The 26,051-nt window shown below is 42.9% G+C and overlaps 1 protein-coding gene across 1 annotated transcript in view; it reads left to right on the top strand.

Annotated features, from left to right (window-relative positions):
* Window positions 1–13,185: 13,185 nt before the first annotated feature.
* LOC122731965 (HIV Tat-specific factor 1-like) overlaps window positions 13,186–26,051 on the top strand; it is a 32,148-nt gene continuing 19,282 nt past the window's right edge. Inside the window, 1 exon segment of the mRNA XM_043972201.1 lies at window positions 13,186–13,483. Within this exon segment, the coding sequence (XP_043828136.1) occupies window positions 13,186–13,483 (298 nt within the window).

Genomic DNA, 26,051 nt, shown 5'->3' with positions numbered 1-26,051 from the left:
ACTTTGTTCCTTAGCATCATTTCCATCGTGACCCTTTTCAGACCATGAGAGGAGTCACTTTACCTTTGAGTCAGGAAGACTTGGGCCTCTGACACCTACTGACTGTGAGACCCTGGGCAAGTCATTTATCTCCTAAGTGCCCAAGGAATTCTGGAAGAGGAAAAGTTGCAGAGCAGTTGTAGACTGCTAATGGTAGAGAGAGTTTGTCACTGGAAGTTCCCTATACCAATAAAATCACAGTTATGGACCCCCGCCCTTTCCATTCCTCCCTCCAAGTCCATTAAGATAGTCATTCTCTATTTTACTTTTTTGTGGGGCAATGAGGGTTAAGTGACTTGCCCAGGGTCACACAGCTAGTAAGTGTCAAGTGTCTGAGGTCGGATTTGAACTCAGGTCCTCCTGAATCCAGGGCAGGTGCTTTATCCACTGAGCCACCTAGCTGCCCCTCTGTCTAACTTTTTACTCTCATTTGCTCCAAATCTTTTTTTTTAAGTTTTTTCCTCCAAATCTTCCAGTTTAACTCCCTGTGTTCTCCTTGGGGTCCTCTTCCCTTTTAAAAATTAATATCTACTGGAATATTTTCTCACCCACCTGTTAAGTGTAAGGGAAGGGAAATAATGAAAGAGAGAGGGGAATTCAAAGTCTCAAAGACTTTACTTCCCTCTAAGACAGAGGAATACAAGTTTCTTGGCACAAAGAAGAAAATTAGGCTCCTTCTACCTTAAAATGTCGGTTCCTAGAGGTTGAGCCCATATTGTCAATGGGGATGCCTTCTGTGTAGTCAAGAATGGGCTGGATGGCTGGATGAAATAAGGGTCTATCCAGGGAGTTGTTTTTCAAATGCTGAATGGTTCCCTCTGACTCAAATCTTATTCTGAAGTGATACTAAAAACCTGGGCCATTGTAAGACATTATTTCTCTAAACTGTCTCAGTTTAATAAATAAATGTTTCCTAGAAAGGTTAACATAGTCACTAACCTAGAAGAATGAAACATACATCTTTGGACGTGGTCAATGTGTGGATTTGTCTTAAGTTACCATGCTTGTTGGTTACAAGAGAATGTTCTTTTTTATCTGGAGGTGGGGAGAGCAAGGGAGTCATGGTAATGTTGTAAAAAAGAAAAGAATGATAAAACGTTGGTGAAACATTTAGAAAACACAGGGAACAGAACAGAAGGAGGCTCAGAGGGAAATGAAGGCAAATTGGACGTCCCTGGAACTAACATGCTAAGTGCTTATAAAAACAAGCTGGTATAATGGAGATATGTGGTTGGGTCTCCAAAAAAGAGGGTTTTGGGGGGATATGGAGAGGCTTGTATTTGCTGGTGTTTGTCAAGTTCATCATAACAAAAAACTTAGAAAACTTAAAAACTTAAAAGGTATTTTAAAATATTAGCAGCCATTAACATATTATTAGTACAGAACTGCCCAGTTAAATATCTGGCTCTGTTTTCTGGGAGAGGTAACATATTAACATATTGACATATTAACACTTACTAATAAATGAAGGAAGGAGCTGGTTTTTGTTCTGCATACCCAGCACCTAAGACAATACCTTGCACATAGTAGGATTTTAATAATTTTTTTATTGGGTTAGATTGCATTATTTCAGTTCTCTGGCTTATTATGGTCATTCAAAGTTTGAGTCACCACCCCCAGCCCCAAGAAGCTGGGACTGCATCCAATCTAAATGTTATCTCTGCTCATGTGCCAAGAATGGTGCTCTGTACATAGTAGGTGGCCAATAAATGGTCATTGCATAACTGTCGCTAACCTGTCCCATGTCCTGCCCACACCCTGACTGCTGAAGGACCTGGTGTGATACTGGCACATTGTATCATGGCACTGGGATTTAATAAGAGAGTTGTCTAGGCCTGATTTCAGCCTGGACTGCCTTGTCAGCAGTGGCAGCTGAAGAGCGGGCCACCAGGCATGTAAATACATCTATAAAATGGAGACGCAGGTCATGTTGGGCAAGGCCATCCAGATGTTCAAATACTGTGTCCTCTAGAGTTGCCCAATCAAGTTATTATTATTGTTATTTTTTAACGTGTGCTAAGAACAACAGCTGAGCTGTTTCTCCCTGGGCCTCCCTAAGCAGGGCTGGTGAGCCAGTCTAGCAAGGATTAGCCCAGAATCCTTTGGCCTTCCTGAATAGACAGAGACAGAGACTGAGAGACAGATAGAGATAGAAATAGAGATAGAGACAGATATAGAAACAGAGACAAAGACAGAAACAGAGATAGAGATACAACGAGACAGATACGGAAACAGTGATAGAAAAAGAGATACAGAGACAAAGAGAGAGATAGAAACAGAGATAGAGAAAGAGACAGAGATTAAAATAGAGATACAGATACATATATATACATGTATATATGTGTATATACAGTTAAGTGTATGCATATGTACACTGCACACAGCACACTATACACATGTTAACATGTGTGTGCATGTATACAGATATATACTATATACATGTGTGTATAGTTGTATATATGCACACACAATATATATACACATTGGGTTGTACTGCATGTATAAATATGCATACACATCACACAATATACTATATACACATATATTTTATGTATGTGTGGCATGTATACATACATATATGTGTTGTGTATATATATATTGCATAGGTATAGGTATGTATGTATATATGTGTGGGTATGTTTATATATATATGTATGTGTATAGATGTATATATGTGTATATATATGTGTGTATACACACACACACACACACACACATGCTTTTTTTTGCTTGAAGAGGGAGAAGACACTGCGAACATTTAGGAAAATCTCTGCCTCTCCAGCCCCCTTCTCTCATACTTCTCCCCGTCCCATCCCAACAGCTATTCCCAACTTCCCTCTTCTCATTTCCAATCCACAATTTCCCATTCCTAACACCGAAGGACCACAGATCTAGAACCATAAAGGACATCCGAAGCTGTCCAGTCCATAGACGAGGATCGGAGGCCCAGGGATAATAGGACCACCAGGAATCCCCCAGGAGAAGACTGGCAGGCCCTCGGAGAACATGTTCCTGCCCATGCCCCAGCTTCTGCAGAAGCAAGCTCGAATGGGAGTTTGGCTTAGGGCACTCCCGTCAGCTGCCCTTGACTCATCCCTGCCTAAGCCCCATTAAGTCCATCTTCAGGAACCAAAGAGGCGGCTCCAGGAAACCGGAGGTTCTCCTGAGAGCTGGATTAGGATCCTGCTCCTTCCCTGAGACGACACCTTCTTTATGCTCAAGCCTCTGGAGATGGAGGGCGGTTGTTGGCCGGCAGTCAGAGAGAAGAATCTGACCCGTGGGCTCCGTGGGGCTGACTCTCTGGATCGTGGCTGCTGCAGCTATAAAAACAAAGAGACTGATAGCTGTAGTACCCATCTCCCAGGGTTGTCGAGAGGACTAAAGGATACAATAGATGGATATGTGGGTGCCAGTGTGTATGCGAAGACATATGCATTTATGTACATAGACGTGTGCCCATCATATGCCCCTGTATTCATGCCAGATCTCTGCAGTGCATACTTCATATATGTGCATGTGTGTGCTGTATATGTGCATATATATTTACATTAAGCACTTTGCATAGACCTGTACTTGAGGTACATGCATATGCAAGCACTTGCCATACTTTGTATTTGTGCCTAGAGGAATCTAGATGGGCCAGTGGATAGAGTACTTGACCTGGAGTCCCAAAGACCTGAATGGGAATCTACTCTCGGATGCAAACCTCAGACACTAACCTCACCCCAACTAAGTCACCTTCACCTCGATCAGACTCTTGTTTCCTCATTTATAAAATAAGTGGTTTGGGTTAAACATCCTCTGAGGCTCCTTTTAATTCTAGATCTCAAGTCCTTTGAGCCTGTGGGTGTAATTTATATCGGTATGTCCCCCACTTTTTTTTTTTTTTACCAAGAGCTAATGACACTTTACCTGACTCCCATAAAGGACACGTTATAATTAGGAGCACTGGGCACAGAGATAATAGCTAGTGTTTATAAAGCACTTTACAAATAGCTCATTTGATCCTCACAATAAACCCTGGGATTTAGGTTCCATTTTACAGTTGAGAAAAATGAGGCAGACAGGAGGTAAAATGATTTGCACAGGGTCTCATAGTCAGAAAATAGCAGAGCTGAAATTCGAATCTGGATGGGTATAGGTATAGATATGGGTATGGGTATAGGTATGGGTATGGGTATGGGTATAGTTAGAGATATGGGTATGGGTATGGGTATGGGTATAGGTATGGGTATAGGTATAGGTATAGATATGGGTATGGGTATAGATATGGGTATGAGTAGGGATATAGGTATAGATATGGGTATGGCTATGGGTATAGGTATAGGTATAAGTATAGGTATATACATACATATATAGTATCAGACTCCTTATAAGGTCACAGAGAAACACAGAATCACAAGATTTCAGAGCTGGAAAGGATCTGAACTGTTCCTCTCCACGCTAAAAAAATGTATTTGATTACAGTATAATTGACCAGGGTCCATGTAAGCCTCTCCTAAAAGCAAGAGCTCCAGTAGGGAGGGGAATGGAATGAGGTGGAGGAAAAGTTAATCGACCATTCATATGCAGTGATCCAGCAATCCCACTATTAGACATATACCCTAAAGAGGTCAGAGGCAGAAAGAACAGTCCCAGATATGCCAACATAGAGAATAGGCACCCAGGTTGATAGATTGCTACTAAAATGAAGAGGGAAAGGTAGCACTGAGTCATAGGTTTTGTGTTTGTTTTTAATCCTCTGGTCAGGATTTCCTTTTCTTGAAAAGACAGCGAAGTCTGAATGGGGAATTCTGCCAACTTTTAATTAAAAAACAAGCAATACCCTTTGCAATACCATTTGGAAATTTAGGCTCCATCATGGTCAAGGAATGACTTATCCTGATCAGTGCCCGGCACAGGATTTCGAATACAGCAAGTAAGAAATGTTTGTAGAATCACATTTAATTAGTGTCATAGATGGAGTCCTATACCAAGAATGGGGAAAAGCTGGTTACAAAACCTCTCTCAGACAGTCACTAGCGACCAAGACATTTAACTCGGTTTCATCATCTGTGTCTAGAGCACCTGCCTCACAGGATTGTTGTGAGGTTCCAGAGATAAAGTCTGATGGATGGTTTGCCAATAAATAGTAAAACACAATAGAAATCTCGACTATTGTTATTCTATTACTGAGGCAGCACGGTAGTGCATAGAGAGCTGTTCTTGGAGTCATGGAGACCCGAGTTCAAGTCTGCCTCTGACATAAGCTGTGTGACCCTGGAAAAATCACTTAACCTCTGAGTGGCCAAAGCCTCTTGGACTATAAATTGCAGAGCAGATACAATATGGTATTATCAAGGAAAGGTCCTCACCAGAGGACCTGGTGATTGGCTAGCCCCAATCACGGAGAAGTAGCAAGTGTCCAGGAAAGAGTCTGGACCTGGAGTTAGAGGACCTGGGTTTCAGTCCTGGCTCTGGATGTTTCCTATCTATTCTTGGACAAGTTGCCTCCCCTCTCTGGACCTTGGTTCTCTCACCGGTAAAATGAAGAAGTTGGATTCTATGAAACCCTGACTTAGTGAAAGATCAGATCCCGGGTATTCTTGGTCTGGGATCGAGGCTTATCCCCGTTCCACCTAACTTCATAGGGAAGGAAAGGGGTCTCCTTCCCTTTGGTCTCCCTTTGAGTGTGTGAGAGGTCAGGTCTTAATGCCAGTGTGTTCCCTGAGTGCGCCTGGTGAGGTGAACGTGCCCTTCTGCAGGGTATCTGAAATCCAAACCTCTGACTCACCCGTGGATCAGGTATGAGCAGAGAGTGAGCTCCTTAGACCGGGAGTGGTGGGATAGGGGGAGGGGGAGCAGAAGGAGGTCGGATCTCTCCCTCCCTCTCTTTTCCTTGCCTCCTCAGGGGCTCACCTCCCTTTTCCAACTCACCCTTTGTCAGAGCCATCAGCTGTCTTCGAAAGTCATTCCCCAACTACCCTCCCCAGTGACACAGACTCTACCTATTCGCAATTAGCCAGCATAAAATAGTGGATTAATGAGCGGGTTTGAGGTTAGAAATCCTGCCTCAGATACTACCTTGTGACCCTGGAAAATCACTTATCCTATCAAAACTTCAGTGTCCTCATCATATGCCCCTGTGTTTGTCTCACCCTATGGAATTAAGCAACCTGAAGGCAGGAACTACTCCTGCCTTTCAATTGTATCCCCCATGCCTTAGCACCATACCTAGCACAATGGTATGTTTATTAAGTGTAGCCCCAAACCTAGTATGGTAACTGATACAGAAAGGTACTTCAATATATTTGTTGACTGGATTGTCGAATGGTCAAATAAAAACAATCTCTCAGGGTATTTGTCAGCTCAAGTGAAATGACCTATGGATAATGTGCTACACATATGAGTTGTTATCATGTGACAGAAGAGGAAACTGAGACCCAGGCAGGTCAAATGAGTAGTCCAAAGCCATGCAAATAGATGATAACTAAGCTGAGATTGGGAATTCAAAACTCGAGGAGCCTCCATTTCCATGACTTGCCCAAGGTCACAAACAGCAGAGGCAAAATCCAAATCCATAACCTAGCATCCTCTTACCCCTTCCCATTTAGGATTTTTTTTTTTTCCTTTTAGGGGCAATGAGGGTTAAGTGACTTGCCCAGGGTCACACAGCTAGTAAGTGTCAAGTGTCTGAGGCTGGATTTGAACTCAGGTCCTCCTGAATCCAAGGCCAGTGCTTTATCCACTGTACCACCTAGCCGCCCTCCCATTTAGGGTTCTTAATCTTCTGGGTCCTTGCCTTTCTCAGAGCTAAAACAAGCTAAAGAAAGCTACAGGAGACTCAGGTTTCCCCATCTGAGACCAGATGTGTTCCCTGGTAGGTTTGGGGAGGTTGGGAAATGTCCAAATCATCGTTAATCACTAACTTGCTGCAGATAAGAGTAGGGGAATGAAACAATGGAGACAGAGCCCAACCCAGAGCCTCAGGTTTCTCTGTTGGCACTTGCAGGGATGACTTGACTCAGAGAAACAGGGTATGATGTGGGAACTCGTCCTCAGAGAGCAGCATGACACCCAGGGATGAGGCTTGAATCATCCCAGGCGCCTTCTTGTCAACACCTTGCTGGCTTCTCCACCCCCAAACAAGCCTCAGAGATAATCAGAGCAGTTGGGATGGGAGACCAGATCCCAGCTGGCTCCATTCTTATCCACTTCTGACCACTGTGATTTTCAGAATTTCAATAATTCCCCAACACTCTACCCCAGGGACTTCAACTTAGTTCTAGAAGCCTCCCCTCTGTCCTCTTCCTTCCTCTCCCCACAACACACACACACACACACACACACACACACACACACATCCTAAAATGCTCAGTCACATATTTTGCCTCTCTGCCTTAAGACATTGATGATGGTTAATATGTGAATTCCTCCAGGGAAACATAAAAATGGAAGGTGTTGGCAAACATACATTAGTATGAATAGGTGATCTGAGAACAGATTGTGATGGGGGGAATGGGTGGATAGGGAGAAGGCCTAGTTTGCGTCAGTGACCATTCAAATGCCTTAGGAAAATGAGTGATTTTCTTCCAGGAGGGGTTTGTCTCACAATGGAGACAACTTTGACATCTTACCTCAGTCCACGGCTGAATGTGGCCTCTGCACTTGTTCAGGGCAAGAACAAGGTGAAAGGTCAAAGCAAGGAAATTCCTAGCAGAGCTGCCTTGAGGACACTAATTTGAAATGTCTGGGACAGTGACTCAAGCTGTGGGACCGGCTTCTATCCTGGCTCTTTTCTGGTGCCAAACAAAACCCCATGACTTTAATATGGATCAAAATAAGAATTCAAATGAAGGAGGGAAAGAGTCACAGCTTCTGTGGTTGAAGGAATGAAGTCCTTCAACCAGCCACTGGACCCTGGGGAGGCGGATCCCCGGGTATGTCCAGCCCAACTTAGTTCAACCCTCTCCCCGAAACAGTCTCAGTATTATTGACCCAGAGGAGGCTTAGCTTGCAGAGAGAGGACTCTACCTTCAAGTATCTGAAGGTCAATCCAGTGAAGATCCTCCAACTTTGATTGAAACAGTGGCCAGTGATACAGAGAAAAGCACTCAAAGAATTGGGGACTTGCTAATGTTATATTGATTATTTTTTCCCTTCTATCCTCTTTCTCCCAACCCCACCAATCTCATTCACGTCCACCATGTTTTCACCAACAAATGACAAAAGGACTTAATTAGACATTATTCTGATGGCCAACTTGACCAAAAGAAATTAACCCCAAAATTTTGTGGAAGGATTTCAGGAACCTCAGAAAGTCACAGGCTCAGTTGAATCATCTGTAAAATGGATGTAATAATAATGGTACCTACCTCACAGAGTCATTGTGAGTATAAAATGGAATAATATTTGTAAACTTCAAAGTGCTATATAAATTCAAGCTATTACTACCACCACCACCACCACTACCACTACTACCACTACATACCGATGTCAAATATATAGTGGGAGAGATGGTAAAGATGGTCCATTGTCTTTTCTTTCTTTTTCTTTTTTTTTTTTGCAGGGCAATGGGGGTTAAGTGACTTGCCCAGGGTCACACAGCTAGTAAGTGTCAAGTGTCTGAGGCTGGATTTGAACTCAGGTACTCCTGAATCCAGGGCCAGTGCTTTATCCACTGTGCCACCTAGCCGCTCAAGATGGTCCATTGTCAAGAGGTAGACCTTTGATTTAGAGGCACTGGGGTGAGTAGAGGTGAATTTCATTCTATTCCATCCTTATTTTGCATTCAGCATTGAACCAGCATCCATGGATAAAATACCCCTGGGAGGCAAGGCCACTGAATCCCAAAGACCTTTCCCCCCATTTTTCTTCTTCTCTGTTCCTCTCTGATACCAGACCATGAAAGACATTTGATATTTCCCCTCAATCCACATGCTAGGCATTTATTAGGTCATAGATTTAGCCCTGGAAGAGACCTCAGAGGCCATGTAGTTCAAACCATTCATTTTCCAAAGGAGGAAAAGCAACCCACCCAAGATCTTAGAGGGATTGGCTGAGGCAGGATTTGAACTCAGGTTCGCTGACTCCAGAGCCATTGGACCATACCGCCTCTTAAATGTTGGCAAAACTTTAATTCAACTAATTAGAGTCAGGGTTTTCATTTTTCTAAGTTTTAAAATAAATGTATAAGTTTTTTAAGAAGACTAAACAAAATAATACACAAATGTTTGGGATTTTGCCCAGTAATATATAGAGGACTGACCTGATTTGGTTCCTATTAGAGAATGATGTCTGTGTCCAAGTGCATTCTAACATTGAAAAAATTAAAAATTTAAAAACCCCAGGTATTTTGCAACTTGTTTGAAAAGTTTATGTTTTAAAGAAAAGTTTAGCTGTGAATGAAAAACAATTAGGTTTAGGTAAACTTTATATTCTTTAGTTTGTTTGAATAAAAATATCCTCTAAAATGGAGTAAGAAACGTTTGACTTAAAAAAATAAAATTCCCTTTGTGCATGCCCTAATGAAGTGTGTTGTACCCACTTATGATCAAGTTACAAAAGGTACATTTCTTTTTACTTTATCTCCTCTTCTCCTTTTCACAAAGGAGACCCCATGTCTCATATGTTTTTCACTTCCCGCTTCCTCCAAAGAACTACCCAGGGTCCACCTCTTCCTCATAAAATCTTTCTTGCTTTCCAGATCTACCCCCCCCCCCCCCCCCCTTATTATCTCCCTTGCAAAAGTCCTTTGTGTGATTCTGAATCTACTTTGTATTTACTTACCTGTGCCCCAGGTGCATTTCCCTACAGAAAGAATATAAACCCCTTGAGGGCAGGGCTGGTCCATTTTTAAAGTCTGTTTTGTTTTTTGCACTTAGCATAGTGCCTAGCCCACAGGACACACTTAACAAGTGTGTGTTGAATTATTTAATTAAGGTTGTGGAAAGACTTACATCAACTGATGCTGAGTGAAATAAGAAGAACCAGAAGAACATTGTACACAATAGCAGCAACATTGTATGATGATCAACTATGAGCTCTTCTCAGTGATACAATGATCCAAGATAATTCCAAAAGACTCATGATGGAAAATGCTCTCCACATCCAGAGAAAGAACTGATGGAGGGGCAGCTAGGTGGCCCAGTGGATAGAGCACTGACTCTGGATTCAGGAGGACCTGAGTTCAAATCTGGCCTCAGACACTTTACACACTTACTAGCTGTGTGACCCTGGGCAAGTCACTTAACCCCAGTTGCCTCACAAAAAAAAAAAAAAAGAAAGAGAAAAAAAGAAAAAAAATGACATCTTAAAAAAAAAAGAACTGATAGAGTCTGAATGCAGGTCAAAGAATACTATTTTCACTTTCTGGAGTCTTTTTTCAGGTTTTTTTCTTTTGTTCTGTTTCTTCTTTCACAACTTGGCTAATGTGGAAATGTTTCCATGGTTGCACATATATAACCTATGTTAGATTGCTTGCTGTCTTAGGGAGGGGGGAGGGAAGGGAGTAAGGGAGAAAAATTTAGAACTCATAATCTTTCAAAAAATTAATGCTGGAGAGGGCAGCTAGGTGGTGCAGTGGATAAAGCATTGGCCCTGAATTCAGAAGGACCTGAGTTCAAATCCAGCCTCAGACACTTGACACTTATTAGCTGTGTGATCCTGAGCAAGTCACTTAACCCCCATTGCCCCACCAAAAAAAAAATGAATGGTGGAAATTGTCTTTACGTGTAATTGGAAAAAATAAAACACTATTAAAATATTCAAATATTGAATCTAGATTTTAAAGCCTTGGAGAATAGTCAGATATTCTGGGACTCCTTTCCTAACACTGATAATCCATTGTCTTTCTTTTGCTGCTTCAAGGCCCCTTCCTACTGACTCACCTCCCACCAAGTCCCCCACTTTATGTTTTGAGGGTGCTCCTAAAAATAGTAATAGCTAATGTTAGTACTTACTATGTGCAAGGTGCTTTATGAATATTTTTTATCTGATCTTCACAACAACCCTCAGATAGCTGCTATGATCATCCTTATTCTACAGATGAAGAAACTGAGGCAAACAGAAGTTGTCATGCTCCAGCATCTGAGTCTGGATTTGAACTTAGTTCTTCCTGTTTCCAGTGCTCTATTATGCCACCTAGTTGTCCCAGTCTAATGGGCATCTACTGATTTATATAGTTGACATAAATGACACAGGTCAGGTTTCATTAACCTTTCACACTGGTCCAACCACTGATTCTACCCATCCCATCATGATACTAAATTGAGGAGTCATTGACTGATCCTACTTCCTCTCCTTCCCTTCCCTCTCCTTCTTACCCTTTCTTTCAATCTATTTTGTTTTACAATGTTCTAATTATTTATGAATAAAATTACCATCCATAAGGCATTGGGTTATAGTGTGAAAAACATTACTCTGAGGCCAGAGTACTTGGGTTCAAGTCCTAACACTGCCTTGGTGGGACCCTAGGAAAATCTCTTAACCTCAATGGATATTTGCTTATTTATAAAAAGAGGAAGTTGAACTAGTTTCAATTCAATTAAACTCAACAAGCATGTATTATGGCACCTACTATGAACAAAACCCTATAGTAAGCACCAAGAATTAAAAAAAAAGATAAGAATGAATAATGCCTGCCCTCAAGGAGCTACATTCCTGCAAAGTGGCAAAGTATATACAAAGTTATACTTGTAATTCCAGAGAGCCAGAGGTGCTGGGGGATCAGGGGAAAGTCTTGTCTTGGAGATTGTACCTTAACCATGTTGTGTAAAAACTAGAGATTTCTGTGAGGGGAAAGATGAGCTAGGAGTGCACGCCAGGCACAGGGGTCCACTTACTCAAAAAAAGGAGGTGTAAGAGGAATGTAATTGTTATTTGAGGTTTTTATGCCTCACACGAACTGCCTGGGGCGCTGCAAACCCGCACGGTGCCCACCCACTGGTTGTAACCATTGCCATGGCGCTGCACCTCACGTCATCACCACTACTGACGCCTATATGGGCCTGCAAATTATAATGATTGGAAGCCTAGTGAGAGCATCATGTGACTGGTCAGAGTGGCCATCCATTGGCTGGGGCTGTGTGGGGTTTTTACTGGGATTAGGAGAGAGAGAATTGAGCATTCTAGGGACGCTGGAAGACAGGAGGTCTGCTGTGTATTCCTGGGGCAGTAGTATCTTTTTTATTTTTTTGAGTGGTCAGTGAGGGTTAAGTGACTTTGCTCAGGGTCACACAGCTAGTAAGTGTCAAGTGTCCTGAACCAAATTTGAACTCAGGATCTCCTGAATCCAGGGCCTGTATTTTATCCACTGCACCATCTAGCTGCCCCCACGGGTGGTATCTTTTAAGGTTGTATGATTTCCCTCTCCCCATTTTATTTCCTTTCCCTTGATCCTACTGAACTGTTTTGTGTGTTTTTTTAAAGTACCTTCTTGTTAAAAGAAATCCTGTTCGGTTTTTGAGGGAGGCTGCCGCTCCTTCCTTGCCCCAATATTGTGGCGAGCCGCTTAGCTAATACTCCCCAATTAAAAATTGGTCCCCACAGAAGCAGGGGGACATCTAGTTGGCAAAGTGGATAGAACAGTAGCCCTGGATTCAGGAGGACCTGAGTTTAAATTCGGCTTCAGAGACTTGACACTTACTAGCTGGTGTGACCCTGGCAAGTCACTTAACTCTCATTGCCCCACAAAAAAAGAAGGAAGGAAGAAGGCAGGTAGGAAGGAAGGAAAAGGAAAGGAAAAGAAGAAAAGAAAAGAGAAAAGAAAAGAAATTAGATGGAGCAAGATTATGGAAGACATTAAATGGAAGGCTAGAAAGTTTTGCCTTTCAAGCTAAAACAGTAGGGAGCCACTGAATATTTCTAATGTGTGGGTACATCTTCAGATCTATGTTTTAGGAACAGAAAATTTAGCAGCTTTATGTAGATAAGGGTAGATGTTTTTTTTTCTTATGTAATTTCTGATTCTTAATTGAGGATTCCCAGTAAAAGAGTCATTTTTATTCCACATCCAAGAGGGCAACTTTTTTGCCAGGACAATGAAAGTTAATTTGGGATACTCACCTCCAATTTGTTTGACACACCGCCCCCCTCCCAACTAAAGTGCAAGTGGTTTGGGTGGAGATAAGGCATCAATTGGCAGCCTGTTTAAAAGGGCAGTGGGGAATGCCTGCTCTCCGGCTTTGTAAGAGGTGCTGCTCCAAGTGTGGTCTGACACCCTCGGGGGCTGGGGAGGACTGTGCCCTATGTAGTCGAAGCCGCCCGTCGATCTCCCATCACCTTGGGGCTCTGTCACGATTGGATTCTTACACCACCGAGGAGTCCCTTTACAGCACAGGCGCCTATTTTATTTTATTGTTAAATTCCATGATGAACTTTGTGGACTCAAGGGGACCATACCTGGAGAAGAAGAAAAAGTATCTGTCCCCACTGCTTCCTAAACGCTGCTGCGGCATCTACTTAGGTGACCTGGGGGAAGTCATTTAAGATGGCTCCCTAAAAGGAGGGGCTGGGGGACAGCTAGGTGGCGCAGTGATAGAGCGTTGGCCCTGGAGTCAGGAGTACCTGAGTTCAAATCTGCCTCAGACACTGAACACTTACTAGCTTGTGACCCTGGGCAAGTCACTTAACCCCAATTACCTCACTTAAAAAAAAAATGAGGGGTTGGGGACTTAGCTGTCTCTAAGGAGCCGTCCCTTTCTAAACCTCCAATCCTTTGATCCCTGTTTGCTCACCCTGTTGGACACCCACAGCATCAAACATCGTTTCAGTAACACCTTCCAGCCATTCCTACTTCCACCTACACACACACACGGGTGACAGCTTCAGGAGACTGAGTGTCTTGTGACAATAAAGATCTCAGATTAATTTTATTTAATTTTGTCTGTGGAAGGATTGAAGACAGGGGGAAATCCTGGGATGTCTGCAGCAAATAGAAGTCATTGGTTATTCACTCTTGTTCTCTGTTCTTTCAATGTGAGGGAAAAATCCATCCTCTGCCAGTATGTCTCAGGAACTCAGCATCGAGGTGACAAAGGCTTTATTTTCTTCTCATGAGAAGAGCACCCTAGTGTGCAGCTAGTGGGTGCCCAGAAGAGGGGGCTCGCAGGCCCTGTTTTATACCCTAGTCCCTAACGCGAATGGCCCTTCCCCCTTTTTCATCACTGGTCGGGGTTACAATCTAAGCCCAAAACGGAACGCGGTATTCCCACCCCTCTTCCTTTGTGGGCATAACTCAGGAGTGGGACCTTATACTTCCTTATATGGACAGAACTCTGGAAGGACCGAATTGAGACCAGGGCTCCTTGAACCATGTGACCTTGCTAACCTGAGGGGGAGGAGGGGATCTGAGACCTTTGTCCTACAAACAGGTCAGGGGAGTATGACTGACTTGTTATATCCACATTGAGAGGAGACTACTACCCAGTTTCTCACATTCAACAATTACTTATTAAGGGTAAAAAGAAAGAAAAAAAAAGGGAACTAATCCTGTCCTTCAGGGACGTACTTTCTATTGGGGCAAATTATTAAGCCTAGGAAACAATAGCAATGTTTCAGCACTGAAGAATCTGTAATTCCTTTCTTGCTGAGGACACCCTTCACCATAGGATCTCCCCATGGATCAGAATCCTGACCCCCTTCAAAATCACTTTAGTTTGCATAATGGAGGATGTGGCCTGTATCTTCTCCCTTTACTGTCTGTCAGTTAATTACTTTCAGTTTTACACATGAGAAAACTCAGATCAGGGAAGGGAAGGGACTTGTCCAAATCATACACAATCAAGACAGAGCTGAGATTTGGACCAAAGTCCTTTGATTCCAGGGTCAACTCTTTCTCACCGGAACCATAACACTCATTCCACAAAGGCATCCTTGTCTTCTTCCATTGGGCATTCTCTAGAGATTGAGGGACTTAAGTCAGGTCGAATATCTAGCACTATAATCCTGCCAATCCAGGGTTTTAAAAGCTGCAGAACATTGGAAAGGGTTATTGTGAACGCTGCTAAACCTTCCTCCTGAGTTGTTTGTTATTAGTAGCATTATTATTATACTAATAATATTGTTGCTAATAATACCAAGAGGAGACACCCAGTTGACTGGGGGATTCAGTCTTGCCTAAGCAGGGAGAGAGCAGATGCCCTCCTGAGCCTGCTCCTAGCCCTCTAGTTCTATTATTACCTTATAAATCTCAGGGTATTTTTGATTTTTTAGGGATGTTGTGCTTAGACAGTGCCAGAGGTGTTTCAAAATACATTTTAGGTATCCTCTCTGGCCTGCAACATTAATGGCCATTAAGTGTGCAGAGCATTTGACACACCATATTTCTTTGAGCTTTACAAGAGCCCCAGGAGGGTAGGTGCCTCTTAATATAATAATGATAGTATTATCCCCATTTGACAGGTGAGGAAACCAAAGCACAGAAAGTTAAATGACTCATCCAGGGTCAAATAGCTATTAAATGCCAGAGGAAGGAGATGAATCCAGTTCTCTTGACATCAACTCATTAATCAATAAGTTCTATCAGATATTTCAAGCACCGCACTAGACTTTAAAGATACAAAGATACCAGTGTTAAGGCTAAAATTCTAGCTAGTCGTGGTCTAAAATATCTAATGAGTGGGTCACCATAAATTATAAGCTTTAGCAAGAGTTAGGCGTTTTAGCATTTTTAAGGAGAATAAGGAATTTGGTAAAGGAGAGAAAAAAAGCCTAGATTCCTATCTATTAAAGGGAGAGCGCATTTCTAGCTGCCCTTCTCCACCACGTCCTCAGAAAAAACCCAGTCAGAGCGCCAGGCTCCTCCCCTTCTTTCTCACCACAAGCAGACGGGGTCCACTTCCTGACGCCAAAGAAAGACTCCTGTTCTTGCCCTCAAAGGACCTTCACCTCATGGCGGAGCTCTTCTAACAGTAAGTCTCCAGCAGATGCGTCATTCCAATCGTTTCACACAGAAATGAGACAAGGACCCTGCCTCAGGAGGCTTTACATTCTGTCGAGAAGCCCATTCTCAATCCATTGCACCACATCAATGAATCCAAGAAGACTTCTTGGCCACCATTTTCAAAGCATGTAACTTGGACTATCATACTCCTCTTCCCCAGTTCCATTCCCTTAAAGCCTTGGATTCGTCCCCTGGAACCATCCGGGCTCTGATAGGTACTTTCACCTTATCTTGATCATAGCCAGCTTCCATTTCATTTCCCAGCAATGTGAAATGTTTTGTTTTCTTGTGTCTATATCCCCAATCTAAACATGGTTCTTGTCACACAGTAAGTATTCAATAAATATTTTGTCATTCATTCATTTTTCATTTATTCATTAATTCAGGAAGGTCATTTTATAGCTATTAAGGACATAGATCAATGGCCAGTCTAGATGACAAAAATACCAAAAGTGCTACGACTATTAATAGAGTACCATTTATATAGGACTTTAAGATTTGGAAAATGCTCATTAAGTGAGATCTCACAACAAGCCTGAAAGGTAGGTGCTTATTATTATCCTCATTTGACAGCAAAAGAAATCTGAGATTTAGAGAATTTGAGTGACTTATCCAGGAGGCATAGAGTTAGGAAGTGTCTGGGGCTAAATTTGAACCCAGCACTTCCTACCTCTTAGGCTAATACTTTATTCATTACACTGAGCTGCATAGTCTAAGATGGACAAGATGTGTCCAAATCAAGTTTAATGAACCACGCTACTTAAGTCTAAATTAGGATTTGAATTCTTATCTCCTCTCTCTTGCCTTCCCAACCTTAGAGATGCCTCCATTCTGGGGCATGCTTTCATGATTGTTGAGGTCCCGTACACTGGATCACCATTCCACATGGGAGCCCAGGCCCTCTGGGGTATAACTAAGCTGAAGTTGGGCTGCACCCACACCCTACGCTCTGGATCTCTCCATCTCCCCTGAACTATCAGAAATGCTCCTCTCCTTCCCATCTAGCTCCCTTTAGTTACAAGTGCAACCTCCCTGCCCCCAGGTAAGGACTTGTCATCTTTTTTTTTGCTCTGATAGGGTGACTTATTGGTCTTACCTTGCCCCAAATGAGACCTTCCAAAACTTGACGTGCCATCATGTAACCTCCCCCACCCTCCCTTTTATGAATTTTCATCTTCCCCTGTAAGAAGAGTGTTTTTCAAGGCAAAACGGTCTTGTCTTCTTGTATTTGTATCTCCAACACTCACACAGTGATTGACATATAGTAAGCACTTAATAAATGCTCTAAATATTCAGGTATCTATGGATCATCTCTCTCTCTTTGTGTGTATGTGTATCTCTCTCTGTCTCTCTTGTGGTCTCGCCTCCTCTCTGTCATGTCTCTCTCATCTATCATCACACCTTGATTACTGCAATAGCTGCTGGTGGGTCCTGCCTGCCTCAAATCTCTCCCAAATCAATCTATCCTCCATTTAACCACTAGAGTGATTTTCCCAAAATGCAGGTCTGATGATGTCACCACCCCTCATCCCCCACCCAATAAACTCCAGTGGTTTCCTATTGCCTCGAGGAGCAAATGCAAAATGCTTTGTTTGGCATTCAAAGCCTTTCATAACTTGGAACCCCTCCTATCTTTCCTGTCTTCTTATACCTTACTGCCCAATATCTATTTCTTTGATCCAGGGACATTGGACTCCTGGCTGTTTCATGAACAAGACAATCCATCTCGAGGCTCCAGGCATTTTCTCTGGCCCTCCCTCATACCTGGAACACTCTCCCTCCTCCCTTTTGACTACTGACCTTCCTGGTTTCCTTTAAGTCGCAACTAAAGTCCATCTGTTGCAGGAAGCCTTCCCTAACACTTCTTCATTCCAGTGCCTTCCCCCTCCTAATTATTTCTGATTTATCCTACGTATATTTATACCTTGCTTTGTATATATTTGTTTGCATATCTCCCCCATTAGACTGAGATTGGGGATTGTCTTTTGCCTCTTTTTGTATTCACTGCACTTAGCACAGTGCCTGGCATGCCTTGTTGAGTTGTTTTTCAGTTGTGTCTGATTCTTTGTGACCCCATTTGGGGGACCCAGGAGTGGTTTGCCATATCCTTCTCAAGATCATTTGACAGATGAGGAAACAGCTAAACAGGGTGAAATGACTTGCTCAGGGTCAAACAGCTAGTAAGTGTCTGAGGCTGGATTTAAATTCAAGAAGATGAGTCTTCAGACCTGACACTATTCACTGTGCTAGTTAGTTGCCACCTGGCACATAGCAGCTACTTAATATATGTTTGGGGATTGATTGTCTCTCTGACTGTCTACCTACCCACGTACCTGAGGGCTCATGGGATTATAGATTTATAGCTGGAAATGACCTCAGAGGTAATGTAATTCAATTCCCTCTTTTTATGGGTATGGAAACTGAGGCCCAGAGAAGTCAGGTGTTTTACCCAAGATCACACAGGTATTAAGTGGCAGAGCCAGGATCAAGAGGCAAGTTCTTTGAGTAGGGCCCAGAGGAGAGAATGAGGCTAGTAACACACAACCCTTTCTCACTTAAATCCAGTTGTTGCAAGCCATGACATCTGTCAGGGTCGTCTCGAGAAAAAAGGACAAATAACAATGACAACAACCGACATTCTGGAGTAACAGCTCCAGCTGGGCATTCGTGTCTTTTTCTTCCTTCCTTCCTGCTTTCCTCCCTCCCTTCCCCCCCTCTATCTCTTTCGCCTTCTCTTCCTCTTTCCCTATAGGCAATATACCCTTATCTGTGGGCACTGTGCCCAAAGGAATACAAACTTGTCACCGAAATCTCACAAGATTTCTTGGGATCTACCTGCAAGATGTCTTGTAAAGACTGCTCCTTAAATCTGAATAACTGCCCTCTTTGACTGGCCAACAATATTTCCCAGCCTAGCCCCATTTTGCCACCGTTGGGCCGCTTTGATGGCTCAGGGTGATCTAAAGAGTATTGTACCTCGTAGAACAGGAAACCCTGAAGTCTTTCTCCCTCCCACTCTCCCCCTTTAATCTAGCGGGTTTTTTTTTGCCTTTCTTTGCTTCCTTTCTTACCTAGTTCTATGGCACTGGAATGGGGGGTGCCTCAGGCAACCTGAACCAAAAGGCCAAGGTCTTCCTGCATCGAGACCATCTCTAGTTGTCCTGATAATATATCTTGTTGCTGGACCCAGATGGCTCTGGAGGAGAGAATGAGGTTGGTGACCTTGCTCAGCTCTCTCTCACTTAAATCCAATTCACTGTAAGTCATGACATCATGATGCCATGGTCCTCTTTGAGAGTGAAGGACAAACAACAATTATGTGCCAGGCTGCTAAGAACTGAATCATGTCATTCTTACTATAAATGAAATTAGAAGACACAAGTAAGTTGAAACTAAATGAAGAGATGCCTCATGGGTTCTCCTTTGAGCAGGAAACAAAGGGAGTCGATGGATTACATTCAATAACAATATTCTTCCTGTGGTATATACCCAGTATTAGGATCAAAGAAATTAAATGACTTTTTCCCACATAAGTCTCAATGGTTTTCCAAAATACTGGGACCATTTACAGCTCTACCACTCATATATTAGTATAGGGCTCAGCTTTTGAGCATCCGGTATGTAGTTCTTCCAATGATGGATTTGTTGCAAGTCGTAGAAGACTATAGTCGCCAAAGAATTAAATGGGTGGGTCACCCAGAGGGACAATGGAGAGGGTTCAATGGTGGGCGTGAGTAGCTACACATATGACCAGTGAAGACTTGTGTAAGGAAGAGGGGGGTGCCCAGCCAGATAGCAAGTGGGCTGGTAATAGCGGAAAGCAAGGAATAACAGATAGACAACCCAGTATGGCCACTGGTAGTATTTGTGGGATAATATGGGCAAGAGTCACATTGTCAGTCAGTCTCGAATAAACAGTTATTAAACACCTACTATGTGCCAGTTGCTATGCTAAACCCTGGGGATACAAAGAAAAGCCAAAGGACAGTTCACACCCTCAGGGAACTCACAGCCTAATGGGGGGTGTATGCACAATTCTTACATATAGAAAGTGCTTCATAAATGTTGTAGATTGAGTAGTGAGATCTCAGATCCACTGAACTTGGAAAAAAGTCCTATCCCACTTAGCTCTTTCAACCTTATGGACGTTTTCTCCACAATCTAATTTGTCAGGATAAAAATGTGTACCATGGATTTAATGCTCTTAGTGAGTGCCACAGGAGATAAGTGTACAGAGAGTGGGGAATTCCAGAATTGTTCAGCTTCATTGTTGGGAGGGTCTTTAATTTCCTTTAGATCTAGGTACTAGGACTGTGGCACTCCCCTAACCCAAAACTGTTCAAGAGTTTTCTAATAGGGAGAGGTGAGAAGGGGGATTAATTAAAGAAACCATTGTTTATTACAAAGCTTGTATCTTTCCCCAAGCTGTTGATCTGGGGCTTGAGGCTGTCTCCATCATGGTTAAGGCCCTCAGTGGTAAAAATGCAAAAATACCAGTAACCAAATATTCTTTCCATGGAAATATGGGCCTGCGTGGGATCATTCCATGAGGTGACTGACCTAACTGAGGAAGGAAGGGAGAGGAGTAGGGTAGGGAAGGGGAAGCTGGGAAGAGTGGGGCTTCTTACACAGTGATAGGAAGCCAGATCTGAGCCAAATACAGCACTGGAAAGGGTCTAGGACTGGAAATCTTGGGCAACACATGCTGGATGGAGTGTCCTGACAGCTGGGATCAGTTCACAGCTGGTAATTTAGGGAATGTCTCAATTCCCCAGCTCTCATTCTGTCTTCCCCCATGCCAAGGGGCCAGCAAGTTGTGGAGAAGGTGTGTAACAAGAAACAATAGGCATTTAATAACACAGACTGGTGTGCCCTACAGAGCTCTGTCTTTAGTGCTGGGTTAACTAGGCAGAAGGAAGTCTTTGCCTTTAAGGAGATACAGCAGGGGTCTAAGAGACTTGCAGAGACAGGTGTCCTGAAATAGACAATATTACACTGGAATGTCCCTAGGGAGAGACAGAACAGTTTAAGGATCCGAGGGGAAAGGTTGGCACTAAATATGGGAGGGTATTGAGGAAGGTTTCCGGTGCCAACTCAGTGCCTGGCACATTATAAGCACTTAAATACCTGTTTGGTCAATTGATTCTTATTTATTGGAAAACTGTAGATTCGCATAGATCAGAGAATTAGTGCTGGAATGTAGTTTAGAGAGGTCATGTAATCTCACTGTCACTAACACCAATAGGAAAATGAAGCACAGAGACGTACCCAAGGTGGTGGTGGTGGTGGTGGAAGTAGGAGTAATACTAAAATTTATTAGCACTTAGGCATCGAGGTGCACAGTGGATAGTGCACATACCCTGGAATCAAAAAGACCTGAGTTCAAATCCAGCCTCTGACGTTTGCTAGCTGTGTGACCTTGGGAAAGTCACTTAGGCCTTTGTTTGCCTCAGTTTCCTCATCTATAAAATGATCTGGAGAAGAAATGGCAAACTAACTACGCCAGATCTTTGCCAGGAAAACACCACAATGGAGCCACAAAGAGGATACATGACTGAAATGATTGAACAATACAACAGCAAATACAGCACTTACTATGAACCAGGCACTGTGCTAAGCAGTTTTGCAAATATTATGTCAGTTTAACCTTACTATAACCCTGGGAGGGAGATGTCATTATTATCTACCCATTTTATAGATGAGGAAGATGAGGCAAGCACAGCGGAAGTATTTGCCAGTCACACAGCTAGTAAGTGTCTGAGGCTGGATTTAACTCAGGTCTTCTTGACTCCAGGGCCCACCTACCCACTGTGCCATTTAGACCTAGATTGGTCTTGGAAGGCTAAGAGAAGGGGAAACTCAGAAGGGGAGGATATATCTTCACATTAGGGTCTGTGTGAAACATTGTTTTAAAGAGTTTGTACTTCCCTGGGATTGGTTTTTCACTGTTATGCCAGTACTTGGCATAGGACCAGGCATAGAGCAAGAACTTAATAAATGTTATTGATTAATTGGTCAGTCCTGGAGAGGATATATACCCTCTTCACCAATGCAGGTTGTCAGCTTCCCTGTAACTAAGAGTCTGAGAGTTGCCAAAGCACTGAGAGGTTAATTGATTTCTCAGAGACCACACAGTCAATAACTTACTAAGAAGTACACTGAACCTAACTACTGAACCCAAGCCAAAGTTTTTCCTGGTTCTCAGACAGTTGTCTAGGGATCTCATGGTACTCTAAGGTACATTATGATAAAGATGAGAAGATGGGTGAGGTTGACATGTGAAAATAATGACGATGATGGCTGCTTGGGGTCACGCAGCTATTAAGTGTCTGAGGCCAGATTGAACTGAGGTTCTTCTGACTCCAAGCCCACGCTCGATCACTGCACCACCTAAGCTGCCCCCCTATACTCTTTTTTTTGAGGGGGAATAGGGGTTAAGTGACTTGCCCAGGGTCACACAGCTAGCAAGTGGTCAAGTGTCTGAGGTCACATTTGAACTCAGGTTCTCCTAATCCAAGCTGGTGCTTTATCCACTGTGCCACCTAGCTGCTCCTGCCCCCCCAATACTCTTAAATATTATCAAAGGGGCAGCTAGGTGGCACAGTGGATAGATTAAAGCACAGTCCCTGAATTCAGGAGGACCTGAGTTCAAATCCAGCCTCAGACACTTGACACTTGTTAGCTGTGTGATCCTGGCAAGTCACGTAACCCTCATTGTCCCACCAAAATAAAACAAAAATTATCAAAGACCCCCCAAAGAGCTTTTTGTTTGATTTGAGTTATATTTATTTATGTTTAATAGCTAAACACAGAAATGGATTATTGTGAAAATAGTCTTAACCTTAAAGACCCCCCCTAAAAGGGTCTTGGGGACCCCAGGAGTCCTGAGATCCCTCTTTGAGAACCACTTTCCTATATCATGATGCTTCTTGTATTTATGTAGAAGTTTACAGATGAGATATGGGGCAGCTAGATGGCACAGTGGATAGAGCACCCGGCCCTGGAGTCAGGAGTACCTGAGTTCAAATCCGGCCTCAGACACTTAATACTTAACTAGCTGTGTGACCCTGGGCAAGTCACTTAACCCCAATTGCCTCACTAAAAAAAAAAAAAATCTTAAAAAAAAAAGAAAGATGAGATATGTGTGTGCATATATCTATATATAGTCTCACTTTATCCTCACAACCCTTAAAATGAGAAATACCATTCTCCCCCTCATGTTTATTGATCAGAGATAACAAGGGATTAGCTCAGGATCATGGAACCAGTTCTTATATCTTAGGGGAGTGAAAACAGGGGTCTTCCTGATTCTGGGGCCATCTCTCCAACCATCAATGCCAAAATACCTCTCTCTGGGAAAAGAAGGGTTAGTAGATCTGGATGGTGGCATAACATAAGGGGATGAGAGTGAAGAAGAGGAGGGAAGATGCCTTGAGAGTTCTTCCCAGGGCAGTTAGGTGTCTCAGTGAATGGAGCACGGGCACTATAGTCAGGAGGACCTGAGTTCAAATTTGACCTCAGACATTTGACACTTATTAGCTATGTGACCCTGGGTAAGTCACTTAACCCTGAGTGCCTCACTAAATAAGAAGGAGAGGAGGAGGAGAAGAAGAGGAAGGAAAAAGAAAAAAGAAAGAAAAGAAAGTTCTCTACTTTATGAAATCCTAGCCCTCTTTAAGGTAGAAACTTAACTTCCACCACCTGACGTTTCCTGACCACCTGCTTCAGAGGCTGGCATTGTCTCCCTCTCAAAAACTTACCTGTGGCCCATAGTTTTATCCCTCTAGCAAAGTGTAAATCCTGGAAGGAGGAGCTTTTACCTTTATATCTCCAGTGCCAGGCACAGAATAGTTGCCTAATAAGTGTTTGTTGAAACTTTGAAACACTTAAGAATTCCAGTCGATGACATGACCAGTCTTGATTCCAGAGATGGAGGATGAAGCCTGTTACCTTCCTCCTGACAGGGAGGTGAGGGGGATGCCTGGTGTTGAATGAAACATACATTTTTGGGACATAGCCAATGTAGGAATTTCTTTTGCTTGTCCAAGCATATTTGTTAAAAGGGTTTTATATTTTCTTTTTTTTTAATAGGGGGAAGAAAATTGATTTTTGTTCATTTGGAAAACAATAAAATTTAAAACAATAAATGTTTTTTGAATTGAATTGATACAAAGAAGACTGGAAGGAAAGGGTCCTGCTCCTGTATGTCAGCTCCACTCCCCATTCAGCTCAAGGTGACTTTGTAAGAAGCCCCAAATGAGTTTGTTATTTTTGTAGCCTCCGAATGGCAGAACTGAGGGTGGGTGCATGGGCCTCGGACCTCAGCGAAGCCTTTCAAGTTCTGACTCATCTTTCTATAAATGAGCTGGACCTGGTCTTCATTCGGCCTCCCTGGCCTGTAATTATCCCAGCAACACATCGCTGGCTTTGTTCCGTGGCTGGATGCTCTTTCCACTGGATCTGTGAGTCACCATTGGGGCACACATGCTTGGGGCAGTTATCAGGAGCTCATTAAGAGAAGGAGGAGGAGGAGGACAAGGAGGAAGACAGCGTCCTGGACAAGGAGCCCCTACTTGCAGAGACTTGGAAATTAAGCTTTGGCTGGAAACTGCAATTGGTAAATAGGACAAACAGCTGGGACTGAGCCAACTAGGAGGTTGATGGGACTGAAAATCTGGCCCAAGTCACAGTGTTTCCTCTCTTTGATTGACTATCCATCCACTTCCACTCTCACCCCGTGAAGTACTGAGAAAAATGTTATTAGATTAAATAAATATTTATTCAGGATTCTACACTTGGGGAGGTTATAGAGAAAAAGTAGAGATCCTTTCTAAACAAGCCAGGTATTCTCTTGCCTTCTCCCCTCATTTTCAAAGCTCATCAGCCTGCACACAGAATCAAATAGAATGCAAATTCTTTTCTTTAAGAACATTATGCATTCCACTTATTTATTTATTTATTTATTTATTTGCAGAGCAATGAGGGTTAAGTGACTTGCCCAGGGTCACACAGCTAGTAAGTGTCAAGTGTCTGAGGCTGAATTTGAACTCAGTCCTCCTGAATCCAGGGCCAGTACTTTATCCACTGCACCACCTAGCTGCCCCTCCATTTATTTTTTTTTGTTTTTGTTTGTTTTTGTTTTTGTGTTTTTGTGTTTTTTTTTTAGTGAGGCAATTGGGGTTAAGTGACTTGCCCAGGGTCACACAGCTAGTAAGTGTTAAGTGTCAAGTGTCTGGGGCCGGATTTGAACTCAGGTACGCCTGACTCCAGGCCGTGCTCTATCCACTGCGCCATCTAGCTGCCCCTCCCTCCATTTATTTTAATTTGGGGGCTGGGGGTAGAACAGTGGGAGAGAGAGTTAGCAGATATTTCATGTACAAGTGACCTCTTTCTTCTCCTTCCAGAATGTCAGCCAGTTCCATCAGGACCTGGGAATCCTTGCCATGGTTGACCCAAAAGATTAGAATTAATTGAGTAAGTCACTGAATCACTTCAATAAACATTTATTAAGTACTGATTATGGATCAGACATTTATTGTAAGGTGGGGGAGGGTATCAAGAAGAGGACCAAAAAAATGAACTGATCCCTGTGTGACTTAAAGAGTGTTTGAGAGATGTAGTTTCTGGGTAAAGAATCATTTTGTTAATATTAGCATTTCTTTAATAAAAGGGTCAGTGATACTCTCAAATGCCAAAGATCAATCGTGCCAAGGGGCTCACGGGTTTATATGCTCTTGGAAGAGTTGGTGTTCCTGAGGGGTGGCAATCAACTCTGATTGGTTAACAATTAATGAGAGAGAATGAATATTACAATGAGAGGTGGACCTGTGCTAATGAGGGATGGAACATATACTTCCAAATCACCCCCAGCCTTCAAGGAAATCTAGACAAAGAATCTATATTCCCCCACCCAAGTTTGAGCAAAAGACAATGGGACAGGAGTTTCACCTCAGATCAAATTTCTTGTAAGGTTGGGTGGGGTAACAAGCCCTAGGGTGAAGAGAATGTTAATCCTATCTGCTTTCATCGTCCTGCTGGTTGAGTTTCAAAATAAGGACTTTAGAAAAAGGGGGAACTCTGGGTCTCCCCA

This window comes from Dromiciops gliroides, chromosome 6 (assembly GCF_019393635.1).
Source record: "Dromiciops gliroides isolate mDroGli1 chromosome 6, mDroGli1.pri, whole genome shotgun sequence".
Taxonomy (NCBI): Eukaryota; Metazoa; Chordata; class Mammalia; order Microbiotheria; family Microbiotheriidae; genus Dromiciops; species Dromiciops gliroides.
This window is presented reverse-complemented; position numbering and strand designations above follow the sequence as displayed.